Source organism: Dermacentor silvarum, chromosome 9 (genome assembly GCF_013339745.2).
Source record: "Dermacentor silvarum isolate Dsil-2018 chromosome 9, BIME_Dsil_1.4, whole genome shotgun sequence".
Taxonomy (NCBI): Eukaryota; Metazoa; Arthropoda; class Arachnida; order Ixodida; family Ixodidae; genus Dermacentor; species Dermacentor silvarum.
The window spans coordinates 137,139,756-137,165,901 of record NC_051162.1 but is presented as its reverse complement, the minus strand read 5'-3'; the positions used below and the strand labels follow the sequence as shown (position 1 = coordinate 137,165,901).

Here is a 26,146-nt window from a genome sequence, read left to right as displayed (position 1 = left end):
AAACTAGATTGTATGAGCAATCCCGTTTCGCCAGCATGGCAGAACTGCGCCACGTGTGCTGCGTGTCCACGCTGCACTGGAGTTTAACCTGCCCTTTACACACTCACAGATATTACGCGGCACCAGGGCTTCGTCAAGGCTGGCTCAGCGAGGTTGGCAGGCCGCTTTTGCCTCTGCATGCGCACTTAGACACACCTGTCCGACCCAGCTTTCCTCCCGAAAGAAGAACCTTGATGCATGCGCCCTCCATCCTTCCGTACACAGCAAAAACTTGGACACTCCACACCATCTGGCAGAGGCCGCGGTAGTCAAGTTAGATGGCACTAGGCAGTGGCACAGCAGTGGGTGACAGCGAACCACTCTTACATCCCACCCTGTTTACGGCTGCTTACACTAGCTTTTACAGCGAAGGTGTTTATGGCTAGGCTTCTGTGCATTTTTCAAGAGCGTGTGTTAAAAACCGCGATCTCTTTGTTGGTGTTGCAAACACTTGCGTATAGTTTCCTTTCCTTCCGCTCTACCATGGTGGTGGTACTATTCAAATGTAATACGTGTTCTCTACCATTGAATTTCACCTCTCTTCTCCTGTCATAATGGGGGAGGCTGCGTGTAATGCGCAATCCCGGCAACGACTGCATTCTCGTCTTTGTTCCTGCCGTCACTCTTAGGTGCGTTGCGCCGGGGGAGTCCGGACTATAGGTGGCCTCCCCATTCTGTGTCAGCTTTGTGTGCTAAACAGCTTCGCAGGTCATCTACCTTCACAGAATGGAATAGCTCATAATTTTTATTATTATATTCTTCGTTGTTGTCATTTGCTACATATTCTTGGCATGACAAGGTATCATATTTAATACCATTGTCATGTTTTTTATACACATCTGCAAGTCACCTAACTACTGTTTCTTTCTAGAAGTGATTACAAGGTCCCCAGATCCCAGATATGCCAAATCTGTCTTAGGTCGGATAAGAAGACCTTACCTTCAAAAAATTGCTCTGTCATTAGAGCAGATACAGTTAGTTATGTAAGGTTTTGTGGCGCAAAAGCAACTAAGGCTATGATGCGGCATGCACAGGATGAAAAAAAATAATAATAATTTGGTGAAAGTGCTTTAAGCAACAAAAATTTACTTTAAAGTTTGTTTAAGAACCCTGTTTCATCTAAGAACTTAAAAACATCGTCTAAAGATACAAGTGCGTTTTCAGCTAGGATCAGGGAAGGATGAAGTGGTGTTAGTGTTTTGTAAAGTTCATAAAAATATTTCTGCCTTTTTTCCTCGAACGCTGGACATGTTTTTAAAATGTGATTCACAGTTAGAGATCCTGGGCATTGATCACAAACTGCTTGTTGCTCATTTTTCAATAAAAAATTGTGTGTGAGATGTGTGTGTCCGATGCGAACGCGACATAGAATAACTTCCATGAAACGTTCCTGGTGATATGATGTCTTCCACTCCTGTAGTATGGGTTTTACTATTTGCAGCTTGTTGTTTACTTGGCAGCCCCACTCCTGTTGCCACTTTGAGGTGACCGCAGCACGGACCACCCGGACACAGTCCTTGAAGGGAAGATTTATTTGTGTAATTTTTTTACACGCTGTGATTGCTGCGCATTTGTCCGCCTTTTCATTTCCTGGGATTCCCACGTGGCTTGGAACCCAACAGAGACGAATTATTTTAGCCATGCTTTTCATTTTTGCCAAGCATTTTCAGGATGCAGCCGAGAAAAGGTTCGCACTCTTGATTTTCTATGGATGGAATTAAGTGAACTGAGGGAATCTGTGTACACAACTGCTTTTTTAAAATTTCCTGTTTCTATTTTTCCAAGGCCATAAGCAGGGCATATACTTCGGCTGTAAAAACCGAAGCAGACTGTGGCAACCTAAGACAATTTTCCCAGTGTTCCGATACAACTGCGCTTCCAACATTTTCATTTGTCTTGGAACCGTCAGTGTAAAACTCGGTGTAGTCGTATTTATTTTGTAATTCTGAGAAATCTTGCATTACGCATTCAAGCGGTGTTTCTTTTTTCTTGTGGCATGTTAGAGTAAAATCGCAAAAATGTGCGAAATCATACCATGGGGGGAGGGAGTCTGTTTGGTCTTTCGGCGAGTTTGAGAGCCTCGCTCGAAACATTGTAGTTTTGGCACACATCTTCGAATCGAAGGATAAGTGGTCTCACACTATGTGGTTTGTTAGCATAGTGTGTTCTGTGTGTGGTGTAAGTAACAAGAGTGTGGCATATATGATTAGGTAGAGCTGTGATTCTAAGCACATATGAAATTGAAAGCAAGGCTCTTCGGTGCTCCAAACAGGGTTCATTACTGTGGGCATATAAGCTCTCTACTGGTGAGGTCCTGTACGCACCAGTTGCTAAGCGTAGTCCGTGGTTGTGCGTGGGATCAAGACGTTTGATGTAAGACTGCCTTGCTGACCCATAAACTATGCAACCGTAGTCAAGAATGCTGCGCACGATGGAGCGGTAAATACGCAACAGGCAAGTTCGGTCGGCGCCCCAATGCTTACGTGATAGGACCTCAGGATGTTAAGCGCTTTGTTTGCTTTAGTTTTTATGCTGTTAATGTGGGCGATGAAGTTTAGTTTACTATCAAAAATGATTCCTAAGAACTTTTGTTCGTGTTTAACTGGTAACGGGTTCTGATTTAATTTGAGAGCTGGGTCAGGGTGTAACCCCACGAGTAGATACAGGTGTCACAAGTAGTTGTGGCAGCTTTGACAATATGAAATAAACAGGCTGCACAAGTTCCCAACTGCCCACACAATAGTGCCTGCTGCAACCCAAAAACAAAGGGCTTCCAAGGCAATTTTTCCACTAGTGAGCAACAAGAGCACTGTGAACTCATGCACAACTGTCCAGGCATAAAATTCGGAAGCACAGTCTAGGTGACAAACAGTGCTGTACTTACTGAACTATTGTTGAAGGTGCAACAAGACCTTAGAACAGGTAGTGGAAAATGAGTTCCAATTAGGAGACATCTTTTGTGCAGTTTCGCACAGCCTTACTACAAAGTAGTCTGTCTAGAAATTTGGTCATTTTAACCATACACACATCCCTTATAAGATTTCTCCCAAGACACTACAGTGACACATGAAACAGGTGAAGTGTTGTACTCACAATCCAGGTCTGAAAGGCAGGTTGCCTTGCAGTGGCATCTGGCTTTGCATTGCGTTGTCTGCAATAAAAAGGTGTGAAACATGAGTTCAAATCTGCATTACAGTAAAACCCCACTAATTCAGATTTCATGACACAAGCCAATTTAACTAAATGTCATATAATTGAACCGTCTCAAGAAATCAAAAAACAAATACAGTAAAACCTCGTTAATACATACCCGCTTAATAAGTTTAAATATAGTCGCGATGAATCCCAGCCCTGTCATTCAACCTAATCTTTTGACTGACCACTTAAAGGGCCCCTAAACCACCTCTGATATGTTTTAAAGATTTCAAATAAACGCACATCGAGTTCGGAATGCTACCACGATCATCGATGCCAAACACTTCAATGCTACGCGCCGCGGGCACAACACAAAATAAAAAATTGCAGCCGATCCATGAAGTGAATGCTGATGATGGAGCGAAGCTCATTGGACGATTACGGATGCTGCTCGAGCTTTCGCTTCAGGGTCTTGCTGCCGTTGCCGGCGTGCTGCTGCTTCTCGTGCTCGTAGCTCGACTTAGCTTTGTGGCGTTGCCATTGGGCTGCCGCGTCTCGTTCTCGAAGTGTGGGATCAGAGTCACGACGTTTGCACTCCTCCATACTGCAGTGCTAAGTGCAGCGACAGCGATGCGGCGCCGGTGCAACACCTGCGCGCGGCCGGTATGCGCGCTGCGTGCGCTCTGCGAACGGTTCTGCGCATGACGTCTTGCGCTTGCTCAGAGAGGGGTTTCGGAGAGGCGCCGGCACAGCGCAACACCTGTGCGCGGTCGATATACGCGTGGCGCGCACGACGAGGAGCTACTACGACGGCGGCGGCGACAATGGACATCGTGAGAGCCTAAGGCGTGCTCCTCTCCGAGCCTTTCCAGTATCCCCAGCGGTCGCGTGATGTCAACGAGGGCGACGATGTCGATTGGTCGAGCAAGAACCTACGACTTCCGGTTAGTCTGCTAGCAGGTATGCGGGCACCCTGCTCTTCGTCGTGTTGCTCACTTGTGTGCACTTGCAAATCGGTAATTACAGCCCGCAACGCAAGTGCCAAATCACCTGATTCCAACACAGTCGTGCTTAGCAGTCTGACTAGCGGCGCGAACAGAGTGCGACAGTGTTGGCCTTTCTAGATGTGCGCGCAACACAGGGTCCATAGCGGCACGCTTAGCATGAGCACAGGCTGGCACGGCAGTAATAGCAGGTATCCGAGAAATACTGAGTCACGGCTAAGGCGCGTCCACTTTACTGGCACAGTAACTCGCCGCATGCCATTTGCGGGCCTCCGTTCCACGGCGGTTTTGCTCCCGGAGAGCGAGATTTCCTTGCCGAAGAGAATACGAGACCGGGACTCATTTGTACGGCAGCCTCACCACCGCTGATCGCTCAACGGTGCCGATATTGTCACTAGGCCTTCTCCGGTTCACTTCAAAGCTTAAAGGGTCCCTGAAACGGTTCGGACAAATTTTGTAGACGCGTAGGGTGCAGCTACAGTAAAACATTCGCGTCACAATTTAAGTGAAGCGCCTCCGATGATTACAAGTTACCCTCCTCCTAGCCATGCATTTCCTCCTCAACTCGCTCGCCGAGTGATCGGGGCTAAGCTCCGCCTGCGCTGGCTCTACGTCATGTTGTGACGTACGGTGTCGTCTATTTCCGGTTGTCTTGGAGCCAGCGTGCAAAGGCTCGCCAACCTCTCCGCTAGCCGCCCGGCCGTCGATCCCCAATGAGAGCGATCAAGCAGCGTGCGTTGCGAGCGTTCTGTCGCAGCGCTGAGCGTGTCCAGTATTCCGGTAACCACAGGCGAGCTGGGTGTTTTGACGGATCGCCAGAGGCGTAAACTAAAGCCCCTCCATACCGCTGTGAGATGAAGGAGCTTTGTAGACGTACGTGAGCGGCCTGATCGGCATGCGCGGTCCAGCCATCTGGTGGTGCAGAGCTTAACCAGCCAAAAACAGAGCTAATATTCCTGTAACCAAGTGTAAAACATTTTAAACATGACGTGTTCAAGATTATGCTCCTGCCAAAAATTTGAGCCAGCAGTAAAGTAGAAAAAAAACTTGGTTACTGCTATATTAGCCGTGTGTTTGGTTGAGCTTTGTGCCGCGAGGTGGCTGCACCGGGCAAGCAGTTCATGTTTGAACCTCCGTTCATCACGTAAAACGTGGTAAAGTGGCCAGTACACTTGCGTTTACTTGAATACCGGACACGCTAAACTCTATTGTGGCAAACCTTCGACGTGCAGCGACGGCCGCAAACACGTAGATGCTGGCACCGTTTGGATTGGTTTGGATACAGCAAGTCCGATGCGCTGCAGCCACTCCGCTCGTCTGCTGCCTTGCAGCGGGGCACGATGTCGCAGCTTGGCATGTCGCCGATCGCTATGTTTGTAGCCCACAACGCAACAAGGGCGAACCGTGGTGTTCTCGAAAAGAAAGAACACGACCAACACTGACCGTGCAGCTCTCGTCAACACGGAGTATGTTGTAACACAAGCAGACGACACTTGCTGTGGGCCGGAAGTGCTTTTTGTGTACTGATACATGTAACCTAGTGCATTCTCTTTGTTACTTTCTTTTTATAGAAACAAACTAACTAACATCTAAACTATTACAAACAACATTTGTTCACCATAATGTTGGAAAAATTATCGATGACGCGCCCTGGGCAGCCAATCGGATAGCTGGCCCAGTGACGTATTCTGGGCAAATCACGTCATCTGGGCACAAAAATCAGCCGCTTGGCGTGCTGTAATCGGTAGCGATGTACATTTTTAAAACCTTATAATAAATTACACGCCTTTCGTGGAGCGACCGAGTCGGTCCACGACTGAGAATACCTGAGAACTGAGAATAACGAGAAAGAGAAAAATTTCGAAGCAATGAATGCGATAGCAACACAGCAATGTCATACGAAGTAAGGTGAGCGGCTTTGGTAGCAATATGAATTGTAGTAAACATGAGCTGATTAAGTAAGCAGGTGTGCTGCGGCGTAAGTAGACCGACATGAAGAGAGACTCAATGACCACGAGAAGGCGCGTGTGAAACGGTGGTGTTGATGAGAAGCGCTTCCCGTGGGCAGCGCGTGCGAAGGGACACACCTGTAGCGCTGCACTGCTGATCCGGGCAGCATTGCATGTGTAGCGTGCGTTGGAAAATGTGGCCCGACTATTACTAAATGAATGAACAAGCGTGGTGTGAGCGCGCACAAACAAACATGAAAAGATCACACTGAATGACTGCAGACAACGACTGTCAAAACGCTGGCAGCAAGCGCATACGCCGCAGTGGGCGAAGGTATGTGCGGTCTGCGGTCTATCGCTTCAACGGAAACTGAGCGGCGAATGCACAGCGCATACAAAGGTCAGAGCCGTGTGGAGATAAGAGACAGTGCGGGCGAGCGACGAGCGCGGTTGTTGGCAGAGTAGAAGTGCCCCGCTCCCTCCGGCGCTGGCTTCCCGCTTCCTTGCTTGCGCGTGGAAGATTGAGTGCGTTCGCTCTCCGTGATAGCGCACGTCCCCGCACGCTTCCGCTCGGGCATACAGCGCGCGGCGAAGATTTTATCTATACGGAACCTCACGGCGACGGCAGAAATCCGGTTGAAGTGTCCATATAATTGGTATCGCAATAAACAGTTGCTCGCATGTTCACCAACGAATGCACAGTAAGTTCTCTCCAGGATACCTTCTACGGCACACATTCTTCTTCGAAATGTACAGTTGGATAATCTGTAGCATAAGAATGGTTTCTTGAGACTAAACACAGAAGCCAACCATACATGCAGTTCGTTGTGCCATCCGCGCTAATTTGGCGGATGGCACAAATTAGGTGGAGAAACATAAGGCTTGCACCGCATCTGCACATCGGCATTCGTTTCTTGTGTCAAGTTGTGCCTGCACTGCTGAAAAGCCGCACAATTTCTTAAATTTGTGTGCCCTGCCATGAACTGGTTTACACTAGTTCAGGTGAGGCGAATGAACCTATTAATACAGTAAATTCAACCCTCATTAATTCGGAAAATCTGTCGATTTGAACTTGCACTCTCTGGTTCTGGCAAGCGCTTGTATTATTTATCGGCATGAAACGGTCTTTCATTCTGACATGTGGCTATGCACCTAGGGTTGCCAACTTCCTAGTAAACGAAGTCGGGACAGGGTGGTGACATCTGTGCAACAGTTAAGTCGGACAACATCTGGAGCGCTCCAAGTGTTGCAAAAGAGCAAAACTTGTGTTAGTGCTTGCACGCCTACCCTAAAGGAAAAAGTGGAGTCCGCATCGCTGCAGTCATCAGCAGGAACCATGCGGGTACGTTGGTATAGGATGTACAGGAACACTTTGCACCTTTATGTATTTAATCAAGACGGCGTGATCATCATCCACAATTGCATGGACAAGTTGTGCACGAGAAGTGGTTTCGTTTTGATTCAATGCTAAGTGCACGATTCCACAAATATGGCATGAGGCCTTGTGCGCTGTCGTCAGACCCGCCAGCTACATGGTAATGCCCATTCATTTGCCGACCAGTTCGCTGATGATGAAATAATCTAGATGCGCATGCGGTAGTAGACCATAGGAAAAAGCATGTCAGCTCGGTTGAAGATGGGCGTCTTGAACTGTTGCCACACTGCGAAGGAAGTTTGGAGTCTTTGCTACTGTGGGTGTTTGTCAGTCGCACAATAAGAATGGTAGCTTGTGTGCTGATCTTGCATAAAATAAATCCAAGTGTTGTAGATTGCTTTAGTAAATAAAGGCATTTTCATGAACCAAGTACAGTAAAACCTCAGTAATACATAGTTGATGGGGAACGCGTATCAGGTACGCACTAAATGATGTACTAATTAACCGAAAATGGCAATTGAGTGGCTATGGACTTATCGGCCCCCAAACACAGAACATGTTAATTCTCAATCAGACACACATGCTGACAAGTTTTATTTGTGAGTAGGCAGCAAACTCTAGATTCGCTTGCTGCCGTTGTGGCATTGCAACGACGACGGCATTCTCAAACTCGGCATGGTCGTGAGCCACTTTCTCAATCAGGCCCCACTTCTCTGTGAACGCCCTCATGATGGTCACGCACTAGCCACGTTGGGAGACGTAAGGATCATCATCCACATCGTCTATGACGACGACGTCGAAGTGCTACAGGTAAACCTCGTTAATACGTAGCTGGCCGGGACCAATGTTTAGGTATGCACTAAATGATGTACGAATTAACCGCCAATGCGAGTTTAGCAGCTACTTACCGGCTGGAAAAGAACTACGTCACGATGCTGTCAAACACACGCACTCAGACAGGCTTTATTTGCGGGTAGGCAGCTAAAGATCAGTAACGTTCACTTGCCGCAACGACGGCATCTTCTAACTCGATAAGGCCGCAAGCCAGATTATCCATGAGGCACCGCTTACTTACTAAATTAACAAGCACGGTGTTGTGTATTGACTCTGACCGCTGCGTTCTGCGGATGACGTATCTTCGTCGGTCAACCCTGGTGATGAAGAGCACCCTCTCCTGGCCCCAAGTGTATATATTGTGTACAGTAAAAGCTCGATGATACGATCACGGCTAATACGAATTTCCGGATGATACGAATTTTTCTGTGGTCCCGGCCGAGCCCCATTACTTTGCAACGTGCTAGAGAACAGTTGTTACGAATCGATTTTCAGCCTGCGTCGGTTGATACGAATAAACGCCGCCTCACCGACGGCCGCGAAAGAGAACAGCGCGCAGTCACGCGCTTTCTCTCCTTCTCTTTTGGTGCGGAGGCGCGGCGCCGGACAGCGCGGACTCCGCGACTGGGCGCGAAGAGTTTGAAGTGGTGGCGCATTTGGTGCTTTTGTACTTTTCCTCCTTTTCTGCGAGCCGTCAGATGGAGTGGCTGCTGCGCTTCGGGCCTCGTTCTTCGTGTTTGCGCCATTTTGCCTAGTCGCAGCAAGCTATGTCTCGCAAGCGGAAAGCACTCTCCTTTAAAGAGAAATTAAACATTCTTCGAAAGGTCGATGAGGATCCCAAGAGGAAGCGGACGGAGTTGGCTAAGCAGCTAGGCCTCGCAACGTCAACACTGAGCACAATTGTTGCACAGCGAGACTATCATGAAAAACGTGCGTTTGTTCAACGTCAACGCGAAGCAAGCGAATTCGAACACGCTTATTTCGAACATACCGAGCACCGACAATGCTCTTAGCAGCGCGCCAAATCACTCGGCGGCGCCTCCGACCGGCATTGCTCCGACACCGCCATAGAGCAAAAGCTCAGGAGAGACCTCTCAATGCCGCGCGCGAAGAAACGGGGGAAAAAAAAGAACCCGCGGCGGAAATTTCCTTCTTTCTCAAATTGCAAGGTCGCCGTTTCTGCATCACGCCGGAACAAGCGTGTACGTGCCGACTAGAGTGTTCTAGACAACCGTATTCTAGCACACACTAGTGCCGTCAGCCACGTGGATAATCTAGTCACATGTTGACCTTGCACGCTGCGGCAGCAGCGCAGAGGGAAGCAGCGGCGGAGGCACTGTCGGGCCAACGAAACTGCTATGCCCGCAAACGCTCGCTTCCCGATAACGGCAGAAAACGAAACTTCAGGGGGCGGCTAAAATAAGCTGGCGCCAGCACGGCGGCGGGCGCGCACGGAGATGTGTGCACGGAGTCGAAGGTGAGAGAGCTACGAGGGAGTTGAGAGGGAGGGCGAGCCACCGAAGCGGCGGAGTTGACGCGGCCAAATCCGCTTCCCTGCCACCCTCCTCCCTCACCTTCGACGGTCTCCGTGCGCACCCGTGTGCCGGCGCCGCCCGCTCGCTCCCTGAAGCTTCGTTTTCTGTCGTTATCGGGATGCGACCGTTAGCCGGCGTGGGCAATTTCGTGGCCCGCGCTTGCTATGCGCTTGCGCGCCGCGATATTTCACGACTCGCACCGTTCGTGCATCGTGCTATGGTGCACGAATACTTCAAAAATACGTCCTTTTAATTCGAACAAATTTTCGGGCCCCTTCGAGTTCGAATTATCGAGATTCGACAGTAGTTTTAATTGTGGTTCGATGATACGAATTTCGGCTAATACGAATATTTTTCGTGACCCCGTGAGATTCGTATCATCGAGCTTTTACTGTATATATTGAGGGGTGGTGACCGTCCAAGCAGGGGTTCCCGCCGGAGCAGGCAAAGTGGATGTCACGGTAGTGGCCTGCTGGTCTTGAGACATGGTCGAGTGCAGTTGGTAGAGGCAGCGACCCGAGCGGAGCTCCAGGGATGTAGCGTAGGTGAAGCTGGAGAGAGACCGACAGCGAGAGGACGAAGGAACCGGACAGCACCTCCGCCACTTGTCAGACAAGGTTTAGGCAGTCACTCTCATTTATTCTCTCGAGCGAGAGCCCTACTACTAGGCCCCAAAACAGTGATGATGAGAATGTACAAATGAGAATATGAAGCGTATGAATAATGCTCACAATATATATATTCCTGTTGTTATCGAGTTCCCCCATTCTGTGTTGATTCGTGACGGCAATAAAAGGTTACTGCCGATACCGCCTCGTAGCGATGGTGCCTCGTGATATGACCCACGCAGCAGCACAACTCTGGCGATGAGGATAGGATGTGAATGAGACTGCCGCAATGGGAAGCTAGCTCCGCCCAGTACGTACTCGTTCACAATGGCGGCCACCACAACGGAGGGGCTCAAGCCCTTCGACAGCGCTCACCCTGAAGAGTGGGAGGACTATGCAGAACGTTTCCAGTTCTTCCTTGAGGCACAGGACGTTACGGACGCCAGCAAGAAGAGATCGACATTCCTCTGCCGCTGTGGTCCAGCCACTTTTCAATTAGCCAGGGCACTCGTGGCACCGGCCCAGCTGAAGGATACACCGTTCGAAAAAAATCCTCGCCACTCTGCGTGTCCACCTAGAGCTGAAGCCACTGGAGCTTGCCAGGCGATACGAGTTCCATCACCGCGACCAGGCACCAAGTGAGTCTGCCGCTGCCTACCTCACTGCTCTTCGAACGATGGCACTGCACTGCAACTTCAACGACCTCGACACCGTGCTACGGGATCGATTCGTGTTCGGACTGCAGAACGACACAGTGAAGCGGGGACTACTGGCGAAAAGAGGTGTCTCTCACCAGTGCTGTCGAGGAAGCAGTCGCCGCTGAGGCCACTGCCTCGGAAGCCAGCCTACTCTCCTTTCAAACCACGAACACGCCACGTTTCGAGCCCTTGCATCAAGGGACGATGATTGGCGATGATGGCTAGCAGGACACCGCCGAAGATGTTCTTTGGTTATGTGCGAGCCCCACTCAGTGACGGGACACCAAGAGATTGGTGGGCGGCCCCTGCGCCAGCTGTGGAGGCCCGCACGAGCGCCGCCTGTGTCGGTTCCGTAGTGCCCAGTGCAGGGAATGCGGAAAACCCGGGCACATTGCTAAGGTCTGCCGGTCCCGGAGGCAGCTTAACTCACGTCGAAATGCCAAAGACCAAGCCCGGATAACATTTCAAGACCACACCTCGCAGAAACATTTCATACTGCGACGACTTCGCTGTTACTGCTATCAACGAAGTGTCTAAACCCGCCAAGAAAAGGATACATGTGAGTGCAAGAATCGAATTGTGTCTCAAACCTACAGCCACTTGACGTTATCATGAGGGACTATCAAGCCAACTGTATCGATGTACATGGAGTTGGTACTGTATGAGTGCAGTTCTAAGATTTTGACGGCCCATTGTGCCTGGTCATTGTCAAGAACGAGCGCCCATGTATTCTCGGGCTGGATTGGTTTCCAGCACTTGGTATCAACACCATGGGAGTGCAACGCATCGATCAGCAACACTTGATAACATATTCCGGGACTTTGCCTCTGTGTTCAACAGGACGCTGGACTGCTACAAGGGACCGCCCATGCTGTTTGCACTTAACCCTGAGGTTGTGCCTATCCGCCTGAAAGCAAGAAGGGTTCCTTTCGCACTGCGACCGAAAGTCGGCGCCAAACTGGACAAACTGATACAACAAGGAATCCTAGAGCCGGTTGACCACGCTCGTTGGGAAACCCCTATTGTTACTCTACTGAAGGCAAATGGGGACGTCCGCATCTGTAGACTACAAGTGCATCGTCAACAAAGCCTTGCAGCAGCACTTGTATCCGGTACCAGCTGTCAGCCACCCGCTGGCATCCCTCTCTGGTGGTCTTGCGAAGCTAGACTTAGCACAGGCCTACCAACAGCTGCCAGTGACTGATGAATCTGCAGAGGCGCAGACCACTGTGACACATCGGGGTGCTTTCTGCGTTCGACGATTACAATTCCGTGTCAGCGTCGCACCTGGCATCTTCCACAGTTTAATGGAGAACCTACTGCACGGACTACGAGGCGTCACTCCATATTTTGATGGATGTCCTCATTTCAGGTGCATCGCACCAGGAATTGCTTAGTCGCCTTCGAGAGGTCCTTCAGCGGTTCCAAGATGCAGGGCTCAAGGTCAAGAAGGAGAAATGCCAGCTAGGAGTGACGCAAGTGGAATTTTTGGGTTTCCGAGTCGATGCTGGCCAAGACGCAAGACATCCTTAAATCACATCAATGAAGCTCGAAATCTGGCTGACTAAGCCTATACTATGATGAAATAACAAATGAACCCTAGCCAGCGCTACTTTCTATATTATTTCAGTACAGCGAAATATGTTTAAATTACTTTTACTATACTTGTATACTAAGTACACTAGCATACATTTTATAATACTTTGAAAATAGTCTCAGTATCCTTTCACTACCTTTACTAACAAATCATCATGGTCGTAATTGCAGCTGAAAAAATGACCAGCCTGTCGAGAAAATGGGGGTAAGCGAAGCTAGTGTGTGTATCTGACCTTCGTCAGGGTAACGTTCGCAAACCGTCACCTTGGGATACTCTGATCATCGCTGACAGCGAGCCTCAGCTTCAGAAGCCCTCACGCTAGAATCTGCACGTCGACGACGAGCCCTTTCCCGAGCGAGTTCATGCCGGCGTTCATCTAACGCAGTTTGCTCCTTTACAGAACGCACCACGCGTGGCCTACCCATCTGTTCACCGAAACTGATCTGAGGCGAGGGAAGCCTACAGGAGCGTGCGCCAACCCATTTTTCTTCCATGTTCCAAATCGCGACACATCAAACGAACCCGATTGGTCGCCTGCGTGTTATGTTATCCGTGATCACACATGTAGCATATCCAATGCAAGTGTGCACCGCACCTGATTTCTTTCATTTTTTTTCTCTATTTCTTACTGTCTTGCTTTCTTTCTTCTGCCTGGTATGTGCCATTGAGCTTGGACCCTTTCTGCACTATTGCCAGGATCGGCCCACTTTTCAGCGTGACACCACCACCACCACCCACACTTGTGAGCCTATAAAGCTTCGCTTAATATTCACTGTCTATGGGGCGAGTGGCAGTGCTTCAAGATAGTTTTACAGTTGAGAGTCTCTTCAATGAACACCTCTACAATGAAATTACTTGTATAACGAACAAATAATTCTGCCCTGAGGGTTGCAATGTGGGCTTCTTGGTATCGCATCTTGGAAGGTTTACGGTAGCGCAATTACCAGACAGGACAAAAGAAGACACACAGCGCCGTGTGTGTCTTCTTTTGTCCTGTCTTAATCACGCTACCGTAAACCCTCCAAAATTCTGTCCTGGTTATATTGTTAGCTGTGCAGTGCACGACCTTGAAAACAAAGTGACCTGAATAACGAATGATTTCGGAGACTCCAAGCACCTCATTATAAAGGTGTTTGATTGTAACTGATTATAACAAATATCCATGCTAGCTATTTATCATAGTAACCCCATGGTTGGTGTTGATGAGGAGGCATTGCTGGAAACGACATATTGGATCACTCCTCCCTTTGCACCTCGCGAAAAGTCCTCCATGTAAATGCTACTGTGTGATCGGTGCAATCACACAGGATCAGCACGTTGGCCTTCCAGCTGTGAGCAAGCCAAGCTGTCAGCCAAACATGTACGCGCGTCCAGAATGTGCCAATTCAGGTGGCTATGGCTTAGTATTTGAGATTTCTGCCAGCAGAATACATCAATTTTCATCTGCGAGTTAACAAATACACCAGAACCCCGCTGTTACGTTCCTGGGTGCTGCGTTTTTCCGGCTGTCACGTCGTTTTCGGCCGGTCCCAGTACAGCTCCCATAGAACCCAATGCATTCGTAACCCCGCTGTTGTGTGTCACCTGTGGGACCGTTCCCCTATCATACGTTGCGAACTGCCACCCTGTGCCGGCCCGAGTGGCCATTTTGATTTTTCATGTCGCTTGGATTGGTGGCTTGACGATGGCATTGGCCGCCCAAAGTGCTGGGGGCGACTCGCACCTATGACATATTTCCGGTTTCCGTGAGCAAAAGTATGGCCTTTGATATCCGTATTTGCTATTGAAAGATGGTGTCTATGACGCGTTGTGGCCCTAAAATTAGTTTTGGTTCATAGATGTTCCGTATAAAGTCCAAGGGCGATAACGCCGTCGCTGCGTGCCGTATGCTGTATGTGCGAGTGAAAGCGTGCGAGGAGAGCAGACGACGGCGTCTAAATGTCGCGCGCGCAACAAAGAAAAGCAGGGAGGGAGCGCACCTTATTCCGTTGTGAACCGGCACCGGCGAGGGAGCAAGGAGGGAGGGAGGGATAGCGGGCAGTGTTGTACTCTGGCTAGCCACCCTGCTCTGGCATTAACTGCGTACTACGCGCCGTATCTTGAAAGCGATCTGTGTTGGGGGTAGAGTCTAGGCGGTGTAGGTGTGTCGGCGGCTCGTAGCTTTGTGGGTGCTGTGTGTTCTCTGCGCTCAGTTTGAGTTGAAGCAATAGACAACAGCACGAAGGTCACTTCGCTCGCTTCTGCAGCGGCGCTTAAATTCCTCACGCCAGTGTGTGACAGCGCATGTCCGCGCTCATCGAGTGTGACGTGTTCATGTTTGCCTGTGGGTGCTGACACCATGCTTGTTAATATAGTTAATAAGCGAATGTTTACAAATTTATACGGACGATAAAACTACTATCCTTACATTGTATAGCTGTCTACTAATTTGCTATTGCAATCGATACTTCGGCTTTTGGGCAAGACTACAACTTTTTTTTCACATGTAAAAATTAAAATAATATTGTGTGCAGTTCAACACTACTCTGATTTCTCAATTTTTCCTATTTCTCAGCTTTTGCATTTCCCGGCTCCTACGGGTTTTTTTTTTTGGTCCCGTGATAAACGTATCAGCGGAGTTCTACTGTATTCCCTGTGCTGCTACCAATATTGCCTTGAATCTTGCACTTTGATTTTGTTATAGCAGAAATAATGCATGAACAACGAAATGTTCTATTTACTTAATATACATACGTTATATCTGTTTGTTATATTGAGGTAGAACTATCACCTGCATTTGCAAAGCAACCTTTACCCTCAAAGGCCATTTCTTGGATATTTTGACGCTATCTTTTGCACTAAAAAATTCAGTCAACCACTATTTCTTATTGTAACATAAAGGCACAAACATAATAAATGCACAGCCTAGGTGTCACCATTTGTGTACGCTGCACTGCAAGTCCAAAGTATTTTTTGATGGTTATGTAAATGGGAATGTTTACTGGAGAAGCCAGAATGGGCATGGACATGGGCGCATTGAACACTGCTGAGGAATCGACGAATATGACGACCGCCCAGCTGAGCACAAAGCACAGACTCCTTCACGTGCCTAGTAAACACTGTCTTCATCGCCACCACATTAACGGTAATGCTACAACCTATTTGTGTGCTTAAATCTGGCTGTCTATATTTCTTTAAAGCATTATTTTGAGGTTCAGATTGTTCAGTCTGCTTTGGAAGCTCACAGTAGGCACTTCTGTTCTCATTGCTGGTTCTTCATTGTGCTTTCCAGCACTAGTGGACCCATAATGCACTAATTTGTTGAATTGTTGATGCTACAAAGCAAATGGTTTTACAGGTTACCATAAGAGATTTTGCGGCTAACATGAGGTGATTGTGCACAAGGAAGGCATAAACTCAAGTGCTAAAAAAGAGCGAAGCAAACAGCCATGCAAGGGAGCCATAACCAAAGTTGTACGCCACTTCTATGGATGAAGAACTCCATGCAAATTCAAGATAACAGCGCATTTTTAACAAATGAAACTATAAAGTGTAATGCAGCTCACTGAGGCACATAGGAATGTATTCGACCACATTTCTAAAATCATGCAATGTACTTACTGCAATGTACTTCAATCTGCAATGTAATCTGCAAAAATGTAATGCGATGTAATCTGCAATGTACTTACTGAGCAACACGGATGGAGGAGGGCCCATCATGACCCTCCCCCGCCCTAGCATGGGATGGGGCACCGGAGGCATTGGCAGGCGGCTTCCTGGATTAAAAAAATTAATAGGCATTGGCCTCTGGCAATGAACGGAGGCGTGCAGACTTGAGCAGCTTTCAGCACAAAAGTAACATTGCAAGTTATTACCATCATTACTTATATTACCATCATTATTACCATCATCATATTATTACCATCAACCAACCAGCCTACCAGTACGTCTTAAGTAAGGCAGTGAGATTTGCAGATACAGCTGCGATAGCCAATGGCGCAATTTCTGTACTTTTCTCTTATAATGCTATGGCAGTGTGTCTCATTTGATGCGCCGAAAAATGCTCTCAAGAACGCTCGAATGACAAGCATCATTGTTTCCTTGTTGGTCTTAAGCTAAATGGCACAGTGTTATTTATGCTGCTAGGATCGCCAATGACTATGCCCCCGAATTATTGCAGTCTTGTCTAAACAAGCCATATTGTGAGATACGTTCCATATAAGCACATAAAATACTTGGAGTTGCATCTTTTTTCGGAAACAATAAAATTTGGTTTTAATGTCTCGAATTTCCACCTTGGCTTTAAAAAACTGAAAACATCCACTTTGTTAAAGATAAATTCAAACTGCCTTAATTCCGTGTGAGCAGTGGTATAGATGTGGAGTTAAAAGAGTTTACATGGAGAAAACTGTGTTCTCTATACCACATGCTTTTAAAATTTGCAACGTTTTGTGACTCGACAACAAGATTTTTGCACCTTATCTCAGTAAAGATTTCTTCATTTAAAACAAGAAAAAAAGCCCTTTTTAGTGCACAATTCATAGGAAGAAAAAAAGAAGGCAACAGGAAATAAATAAATGAAAAAAGTGTGGTGGAAAAGTAGGTGTGGTGTGGAAAAGTTCTGCAGTGTGGAAGGATTTTTATGCCTAATATAAAAATTTAGGTGAAAATAAAAAATACTTGGGACCCGTATTGCGACTGTCCTTATCTGCACATACCCACCTGGCTCATCCACTGCAGTGGCATCATCGCGCTTTCCCACTTGGTAAGTGCATCATTCATGTACACGGGAAGCATTTCAGATAGCAGATGTAGTTAGAGATTAATACCAGAAATAGGTTCCCCCGACTAAGTCTTAAAACCTTGCTGTACGCGCCCGTCTCATGCTTGCTACCTCAACGTACTGTAGTAGAATACAGATGCAGGAGGCCTGATAGCTCAACTAATTTCATGGCTAAAAAGAGGCGAAAAAGATAATCTGAGTGTCATGAATAAGAGGCCTGCAGCGAAAGAAAAGGACGATGTGAACCGAGCATTCAAAACGGCACGAAACTTGCCTCCCGACTTCTCAAAGCGGGCAATTTTGACTGCACGCCAGAAAGTCCACCAAAACTACAGCTGACGCAAAATTTTCTTAATAGAGTAGCCACGTAAGTAATGGGTTTCTTTACTACGTATCCCCTGCTTGGGCAGCGAGGATAGTCTTTTGTGCCTCCTTGTGATGCGCTGTAGCGGGTGACGCGTGCTTCACCATACACGCTCTCACATTGCGGAGAAGGCCTGGCACTGGACAGTTCCCGCCCTATCAAATTGCCGCTTGCGCTACTTGCACCATGCCCAGTTTCTTCGGACCGCCTAAGTGTATTTGAAAACGCAATCGGCTTGCTATATTTAACCTGCGGGAGAGGGAATGGAGAGGTCCAGGCGCGGATCCAGGGGGGATGTCCGGATGTCCTGACCCCCCCCCCCTTAGATTTCTGTATCGCCCCCTCGCTGATAGGGAGATGGCCCTGTCACAAAAAAAAATATGGCCACCAGCATTCTTCAAAATTATTTTTCGTGAGTACCAGTGGTAATAGCCATGTAGAAGTAAAGTTAGCTCGCTCACAAGCTTAGTTGTACTCCGTAGGGGTGTGGTGTCGCGAAGTGTCCGTAGTTAATTTTTCTCATGAACACCTTGGACCTCCTGGCGCCAGCCGTGCCTTACTCGTCCCGTCGGTGGCGTCGAATGAACGAGAGGACGTCCCTTTTGCTAAGCACGCCGATGTCCGCGCGAACACCTTCGCGCCTGATCAACTTAGTTCGGCATTGGGATGTCATCGGTTGCCTCATTTGCTGTCATCGGTCCTGCGACCAACCTGCTTAATGAAAGAGATCTCTCGCTGAAGTGTTCATATATAAATAATAACAACTAACAGCTAAACTAAGAACTACGCATAGGCAACTTCTTTTTTAACTGTAGCACTCATTGTGATCACAGTTACACGTTGAAAATATCCAGTACGAGCACAATACCGTTCGTATGCTACAAGTTTTTTATTGTAACTTCGCAGTTTTATTGTCGTACATTAAGCATAGGAAGCTCAAAGCCGCCGGATCCGTTTATCTGAGTGGGCGTTCTCGCGGAGCGGGGCGAAGCCTCGAGCAGCGGCTGGATGTGGGGGAGCGTGACGTCAACGGCCAACGCCAGCGCACGGGCCTAGGATGGCGTCGCGTGGTTAGGGAAACGGGAGCAGATACGCGCCTTGTGTAAAAGGATGACGTCGCGTGGGAAACAAAACATGAAGACGCTAGCTCGTGCTCTCGGCTACTACGCCACATCGTTCTTATTGTAGGTGGCGTCGTGAGTCTTCATTCGCACATCGTAAACAACCAGCGTAGTGGTTGCCGCGTTGGAGCGGAGCGTTACGCCCGTATTCAAGAACGTTCCTCTAGTAACACAACACCTCGACTCAAGAGGAAAGATAGCACCGCCATCCCTCCAAAGAAGTGGTCACTGAGCTTCATGATCATTCATGGGAATTCTTGAGAATTGTCACGTCTTTATCACTCGAGAGGCGGCGTCCTCCTCGAGAGGAAGTTAGTCCTCCAAAGCAAACGAAGGTGTCTCAGCCGAACACAAAGAATCTTCTTAAGGAAATCAAGGTATCCTAACAGAACTCCAAAGACGGACCCGTGCATACGCATTTATAACGAACCGGCGACATATCATCCCAAATTTTATTTTAAGAAACAAAACAGGCTAGATATACCGGGTGTTCAAAATTAAGCTTTATGGTTTTCTTAAAATTAGGCACTGGGAGGCACGTGTAGACCACCTGCGCAAATAAGTTGTGTGGCCAGGGGGACAAAAAGTGAGATAATTATCGCTGTCAGCAGCCGAATTAACTAAAATTGAATGATTAACTTTTTATTGACTGCAGTAAGTGTGTATGTTTGTATTCAAAAGTTAGAGGCAGTCGTGTTTCTACACAGTTTCACTTGGAAGAATTCTTCTAGCATGTCTATGCTCCGAGATATACAACTCCAAATTTTAATTGTCGTTCGCATGATTAAGCATGCAAGAGAGTGAGGATCGGCGCAAAGCTCCTCCCTGATGTGACGCGGCTGTTCGGTGAGGCGTTTAGTCTGACAACGCGGCGGAGGCATTGGCAAAAATAATAACTGCCCCCCTTCCCCTCACGGATGGCGAAATAAAAAAAAAATCGAAGAACCCGTAACCGCTGTCGTAACACGCGACCGCGCAGCCTGTAAAGATGGCTGCAGCTGCCATGCTGAGATAATGGCGCGAGCGGAGAAGCCGGAGGGCAGTGCGCGTGCGTAAGGGTGACTAGACGACCGGGCATGGTCCTTGTTTGGGCTACGCAAATAAAGTGACTGCTGATTTCCAAGTATTGTAAGTTTTATTGAAATCAAAAGCAACAACGGTACCATGAACAGCAGAAACCTTTTTAGCTATGCTAACGAATATTTCCTACTGCCGCTTTAAGTTTGGTGTTGTCATGCACAAATGTCATGACAACACTTCACCCATCAAGATGTGAATGCCCTAAAAATGTTCAAAATGCCTCCCTTCCGCAGCAACGCAAAGCATAAACTGCTTTCGCGTCGAGTCGATAACTGTGCGCAGTACAATTGAAATTTGGAGTCAGATATCTCGGAGCACGAACACGCTAGAATAATTCTTCCGACTGATACTGATACACGACTGCCTCTAAGTTTTCAATACAAACATACCTACTTACTGCAGTCGACAAAAAATAATTGTTCAATTTTAGTTAATTGGGCTGCTCACAGCGTAATTATCACCTCACTTTGTGCCCCCCTAGCCACATAACTTATTTGCACAGGTGGTCTTCGCGTGCCTCCGAGTGCCTAATTTTAAGAAAACCATAAAGCTTAGTTTGAGCAACCTGTATTATCAGGCACAGCCGCCAAGCACATGGCTGTATTGGGTAACGTCCTTTTCCTATAAGCTCGGAGAAACCGATACCTGGCTTCGCTATAGGGCTTCTTCCTCTTTCTGGGGTTTTACGTGCCAAAACCAGTTCTGATTATGAGGCACGCCGTAGTGGAAGACTCTGGATTAATTTTGACCACCTGGGGTTCTTTAACGTGCACTACAACGCAAGCACACGGGCGTTTTTGCATTTCGCCTCCATCTAAATGCGGCCGCCGCGGCAGGGATGCGATCGCGCGATCTCGTGCTCAGCAGCGCAACCCCTGAGCTGACTGAGCCACCACGGCGGGCTACAGGTGTTGCTCTAGCCGTATAAAACGCGGGTTTATCGTGAGCAGAAACGATGAATTTCGGTAAATGATAAAGGCTACGATCATCATCATCATCATCATTGACAGAAGCTGACCCCCCCCTCAGAAAAAACCTGGATCCGCCCCTGGAGAGGTCCAGGTAAAGTATCATTTTTCAGCCACGCCCAACAATTAGTGTGCCTTCTATGGCGTGACATCGTTGGATTATCAAATGCTGGAACTGTTGAATCTCCGTCCAGAGATAGTCTACATAGCGTTGCAGTCTCATTACCTTATCACCATCAGAAATCTAATTAAACCACTTACAAGTCTAACTGTCGAATTTGACTGTGTAATCACGACTTATCGCAGATATTTTCGCTGAAAATGACCTTGGTCGAATGTGTAGAGCAATTTCAATTCCAATAGAACACTAACTGAAGGTTTTCTAAAGGCCACTTCTGATATTTTCGATTTCGTTTTCAGGCCGTTTCTAAATAAGAGCTACACTATTTACATGTTTCCGGTAGGAGCAAGAGCAGCAGATATTTCATATTTTGAAGAAATGGTGATGTGTACCGAAAATTTGAACAGTGTAGGTTGCTTATGTGCTCGAGAAACCGTTACTGAATACTAATACTCGCTTTCTCCAAATTTTTATGCTTTATACACCACATTTAGTTGTTTACCCCTGGTATGCTCGGTAAACTATGTGTGGCACGGTGTTCACACTTATTCAAAGTATGAAGCAATGTTCTGAGTGACGAGCGATATATGTTTATTCTGTGTAGGTTCATTACAGCCTTAGTAGAAAGTTGCTCATTGAAGTGTTATAGGGTGCCATACTGCCGCTAGAGGAAATGTTTCCCAGACTCCTAAAACAACTGCACGAGATGCGGACTTAAAATTCCGCGACAATAGAGGGAATTTTAAACACAATCCGTTGCGAAACTTTCACTTTCCTGCTTAAATTCAAGTGTTGTCGATAATTACTAAACCCTCATTTTAACATGTGTTTTTGTGCATCATATGCAATTCGCAGTTTTTCTCGTATCCTCGGTAAGCTAAACCAGGCATTTTGTTTATATCTGGGGAAAATTAAGGGCATGGTATGAGCAATATGTAGATAAGGCAGAAAGTTGGGCTGGTTGGTGACGAGCATAATAAGACATGATTACTAGAGTAAAAAATTTGCCGCGTATCTGCGTGCTTCGCTGCAAATGTCGTCGAAAAACGATAGTCTTCTGCCGGCCGTACTACATGAGTGCTGGTCTGATCCGCGGCCACCCGTGATGCTGTTCTCGTACCATTTCCGTCCTAGCATGAAGGTTTGTTTGAACAGATTTAATTTACCGCATTATTTCATCAAGCGGCCATTTATGTTTTGCCCTGCCTCAGACAGCGCTTCCTTTATGTTGAATCGGCCGCATCTGGCTGGCATTGATAAAATTGAGAAGGCGCTGTGTGAGACATGGACGCCATCTGGCAATACATCGGGAAACATGAGCTTGCGCAGAGGGTTTCCTTCCTCCATGGCAGAGGGCGCTCGTCGGCGCGCAGTCGGGGAACGTCGTTCGTCGGCGCGCATAGCATGGCATTTTCAGCGCAGCTTAAGAAACTAGGGTCTTTAGAGTTATGTATCTATGTATTTTCTATTAAAGGAACACACCTCCTAATACTTACCTAGTGATGTTGCGCCTCAGATATGCGTAATATTTACTTTGTGATCGATAACGTTCACAAGTATGAACAGCCGTACCAGTTTAAGTAGTGTGGGCGGTAAGCAAGTGGTCCAACTTTGGCCGGGTGGCTGAATCGGGTGACAGACAGACAAACAAACAGACAGACAGACAGACAGACAGACAGACCAAATTTTCAGCGTTTAAGTTCCCCAAGAAAGACTATCGTCTTTAAAAGACAAGGACAAGAGAAAGAACACGGGACCCCGCTGTAGATATGTAGACTGTGTGTGTACGTAGAGATGTAGTAGATATGTATGTAGATATGCAGACAGTGTAGATACGCAGACAATATGTAGACAATGTTCCAAATGAGTGGGTTAAATTCGCCTTTTCCAATAGAATAGACTGCTGCACTGTCGTAGTTACAACTACAAGTGAAGTCAAATTTTGCGAACATAGGGGGAAACAATACGCCAAGATTATGTGCGATGGTAAATGCGTGTTCATCAAATACAACTTTTAAAAAACTTGTGGGGATTGAGGGAGGCACCGGCGCCATTGCACGGGCTTCACCTGTTCTGCCATCCCTTGCCTTTCCCCGTCCGCTCGCAACCGGTTCTAGCAGTGGCACTTCAATCGCGGTGGTTTGCGGTGAGAGCGGGGCGCTGACGTTACGCCGGCCGCGCTTCAGCTGCTAGCGGCGGAGCGTGGCTCTCTTTTATCCAGGACCAGCGCACGGTACGTACATGCTTTCCTCTCGTCCGCCGACACCTTTGTGACTAGGACTGGAGCTCCCCGCACGGGGACCGTGCGGGGAGCACGTACGTTGTGCTGATACTTTTCCTGACGCTAAGCCGGCGAGCGGTGCCTAGCGCTCGCGCGAGGTTGTACCACGCCGAGCCGCACTTGCCGAAAGCCTAAGCCGAAGGAGATTGCACGAGCTCTCGCGAGTTGACCCACTGGTTATCGCCAGAGCAAGTAGCATAGCTGCCGGGACTTTTCCTAGCGGCGTGTCCCAGCTTGAGCCTGTGCTCTCACAGCGACGTGCTATAGGCGCCTGTTATTGTATTTTCGCCCTACAAGAGAACCCACAAACTGTAAGCAAGTATTCGAAAGTACCACGCTGCTGTTATTAGGTAGGTTTTCCCATGTCCCAAGAGAACTCTGCGTTTCAGATACTTTATACTTTGACAGAATAGACAGCATTTTAAGTACAATGTGTTGCCAAGTTTTAACAGTTCTGGCTCATTTAGAAGCGTTACGAATAATGGTTGAAGCATCATTTTTTACTTTGTACTTTTCCATACGTGATATATTGGGTTCGCCTGGTGTCCTCACTTAAAGGAAGCAGCTTCTTTATAGTTTGTGACTGTGAGGACCAGGTAACGTTTGATGTGTAAGTAAAATTCAAAATAAATGGGTAACCGGGACTTTGGTAATAAATTACGTATACAAGCCCTCTATAGTATGTTATGAGCCTGTCTAACGAGCGGGGCACAATTGAGCCCACTGCCCTGACAGAACTGTAAATGCCACCATGACAAAATCTAGCGAAAATTGGTGGTACGCTATGAAAACTCCCTGTGGGAAGTTAAATGAGGATCAAATAGAGTCTTTCTAAAAAAAATCGCATTCAAGTGCTACAGCATGTGATATGGCCACTTCCAGCTATGCTTCCCAGTGTCCCGACATAGCTGTTGGTCAGAACAGATTTACATTTCATGGAAAGGGCAGAGGGGTCATGGTAAGTGCGACACAATTTTTACGTTCCTGGCTTAGTTAGAAGCATTGCAAATAATTAAAACAAAGAAGCGCAGTGGGAATAGCATTAAAACTTTATTGAACATGAACTTTATTAAGCCAAAGATTTGTTAGTGGTGTTTATCACTTTTAAAACCACCGTTACTCAAAACCACCGAAAGAACTACAGAAAGAGCGCATCGACGCTGCACCGGCGCGTTGCCGCGACCGGCGACACGAACATTGGTTATTGGTTATGCAGCTTCTATTCCAGGCAAAATTATATCCACTATAGAGTAAAGTGACGCGTAATGTTCACTTTATTAAAAACCATATGTCCACGGGGAAACGAAATGAGAGTTCCGATACAAGTGAAGCTCAGCTGCAGTGCATGGCTACCGACGGCGGACAGCGAACCGCGGCTCGGCCATACTCGTATCGCAGCTGGTGGCGCCGCGAATATCAGCATGTTTACTTCATCGTGTGAAATTATTGCGAAGAGAGGGTAGAGCGGCCACAGCGGTAACAAAACATTGCTGCTTGGGAGCGTCGGCGGTTCGTGCTGAAGCGCCGTCTGCTACATATTCGAAGTGAACTGAAAAAGGCCTAGCGACGATATCGGTGGCGAGTGATTAGCAGCGGTGAAGCTGCCGGCAATGCCAGAGCGTAGCCGCGACCACTCCTCTGTCGCCGAATGGTCACGTCGCTGTGCCGCAGGGAACTCCTCTGCGCCGTGCGAGAGGCAGATCTCGCCGGCGGCCGGCGGTCCGTGAACTACAGACCGCCAGCTGCAGTTCGCCCCGATGCACTCGTGTGCCCACTGGGGCGCGCGGGTACAACTATGATTCGATAAATGGCTCATCGGGCTGCCCCAATGCGCATCGGTGCGATTTGCCAAATTTGCCATTATTTTCGTGGACTGGATGTGGCAGGCCAGTGTTGGTGCGGAAGCGGGGGAGGGGGGGGGGGGGGGGGGGGGCGCTTTCCCGGAACGGCGCGGAAATTCGAAATTGGCATTGAATGTAGGGGCGGGGGCTCTTGCACGGGTGGGGGCGCTTGCTCGGAATTTTACGGTAATTATGATATTTGCAGTAAATTACACAAGCAAGCAATCCCGAGCTTTATGGATGTGTTTTACAAACAAAGCCTCTCATTTTACCGTGCAAGACAACCTGCTCTAGCGCCGCAACTATATACTAGATGGTCGCAAGTGGCTTCGCGTTAACACCTCGTCACATGCGCTCCGACATCTGCGCTGCTTCTTATGCCGACCCACAGAGTGCTCACGCAGGCGTGCTAAAAACTTATGCAAGGTTGTGCAAACTCTTCTACTGGCGCGGTGTGTACAGCTTTGTCCTCAAGTATATCCGTGCTTGCGAATCATGCCAACAACGGAAGATTCCTCCGCAACGCTCGACCGGCACTCTTCAGCCTCTACCTTGCCCTGTGCGGCCTTTCGATCGGGTCGGCATCGACCTTTACGGCCCACTCCAGTGCACTACGTCTGGAAGCCGGTGGATCATCGTTGGTGTTGACCATCTCACCCGATATGCTGAGACTGCCGCCCTTCCTGCCGCTACAAGCACGTGAAGTTGCTTTCTTCATCCTGTGCAATTTCGTGCTTCGACATGGTGCTCCTCGAGAACTCCTCAGAGACAGAGGACGTGTCTTTCTCTCCCAAGTGGTTGAAGCCCGATTGGCGAGTGCCATGTCGTCCACCG

General features: G+C 48.0%; 1 protein-coding gene across 5 annotated transcripts in view; it reads right to left on the bottom strand.

The window, feature by feature from the left end:
• Nucleotides 1-26,146, bottom strand: part of LOC119464431 (protein PAT1 homolog 1-like) — a 224,640-nt gene that overhangs the window by 83,778 nt on the left and 114,716 nt on the right. For all 5 annotated transcript variants that reach the window (XM_049656362.1, XM_049656363.1, XM_049656364.1 and 2 more), the window contains 2 exons: nt 16,443-16,529; nt 3,133-3,190 (listed from right to left, as the gene is read on the bottom strand). In XM_049656362.1, coding sequence (XP_049512319.1) covers nt 3,133-3,190; nt 16,443-16,529 — 145 coding nt within the window. The remainder of the gene's footprint in view (nt 1-3,132; nt 3,191-16,442; nt 16,530-26,146) is intronic.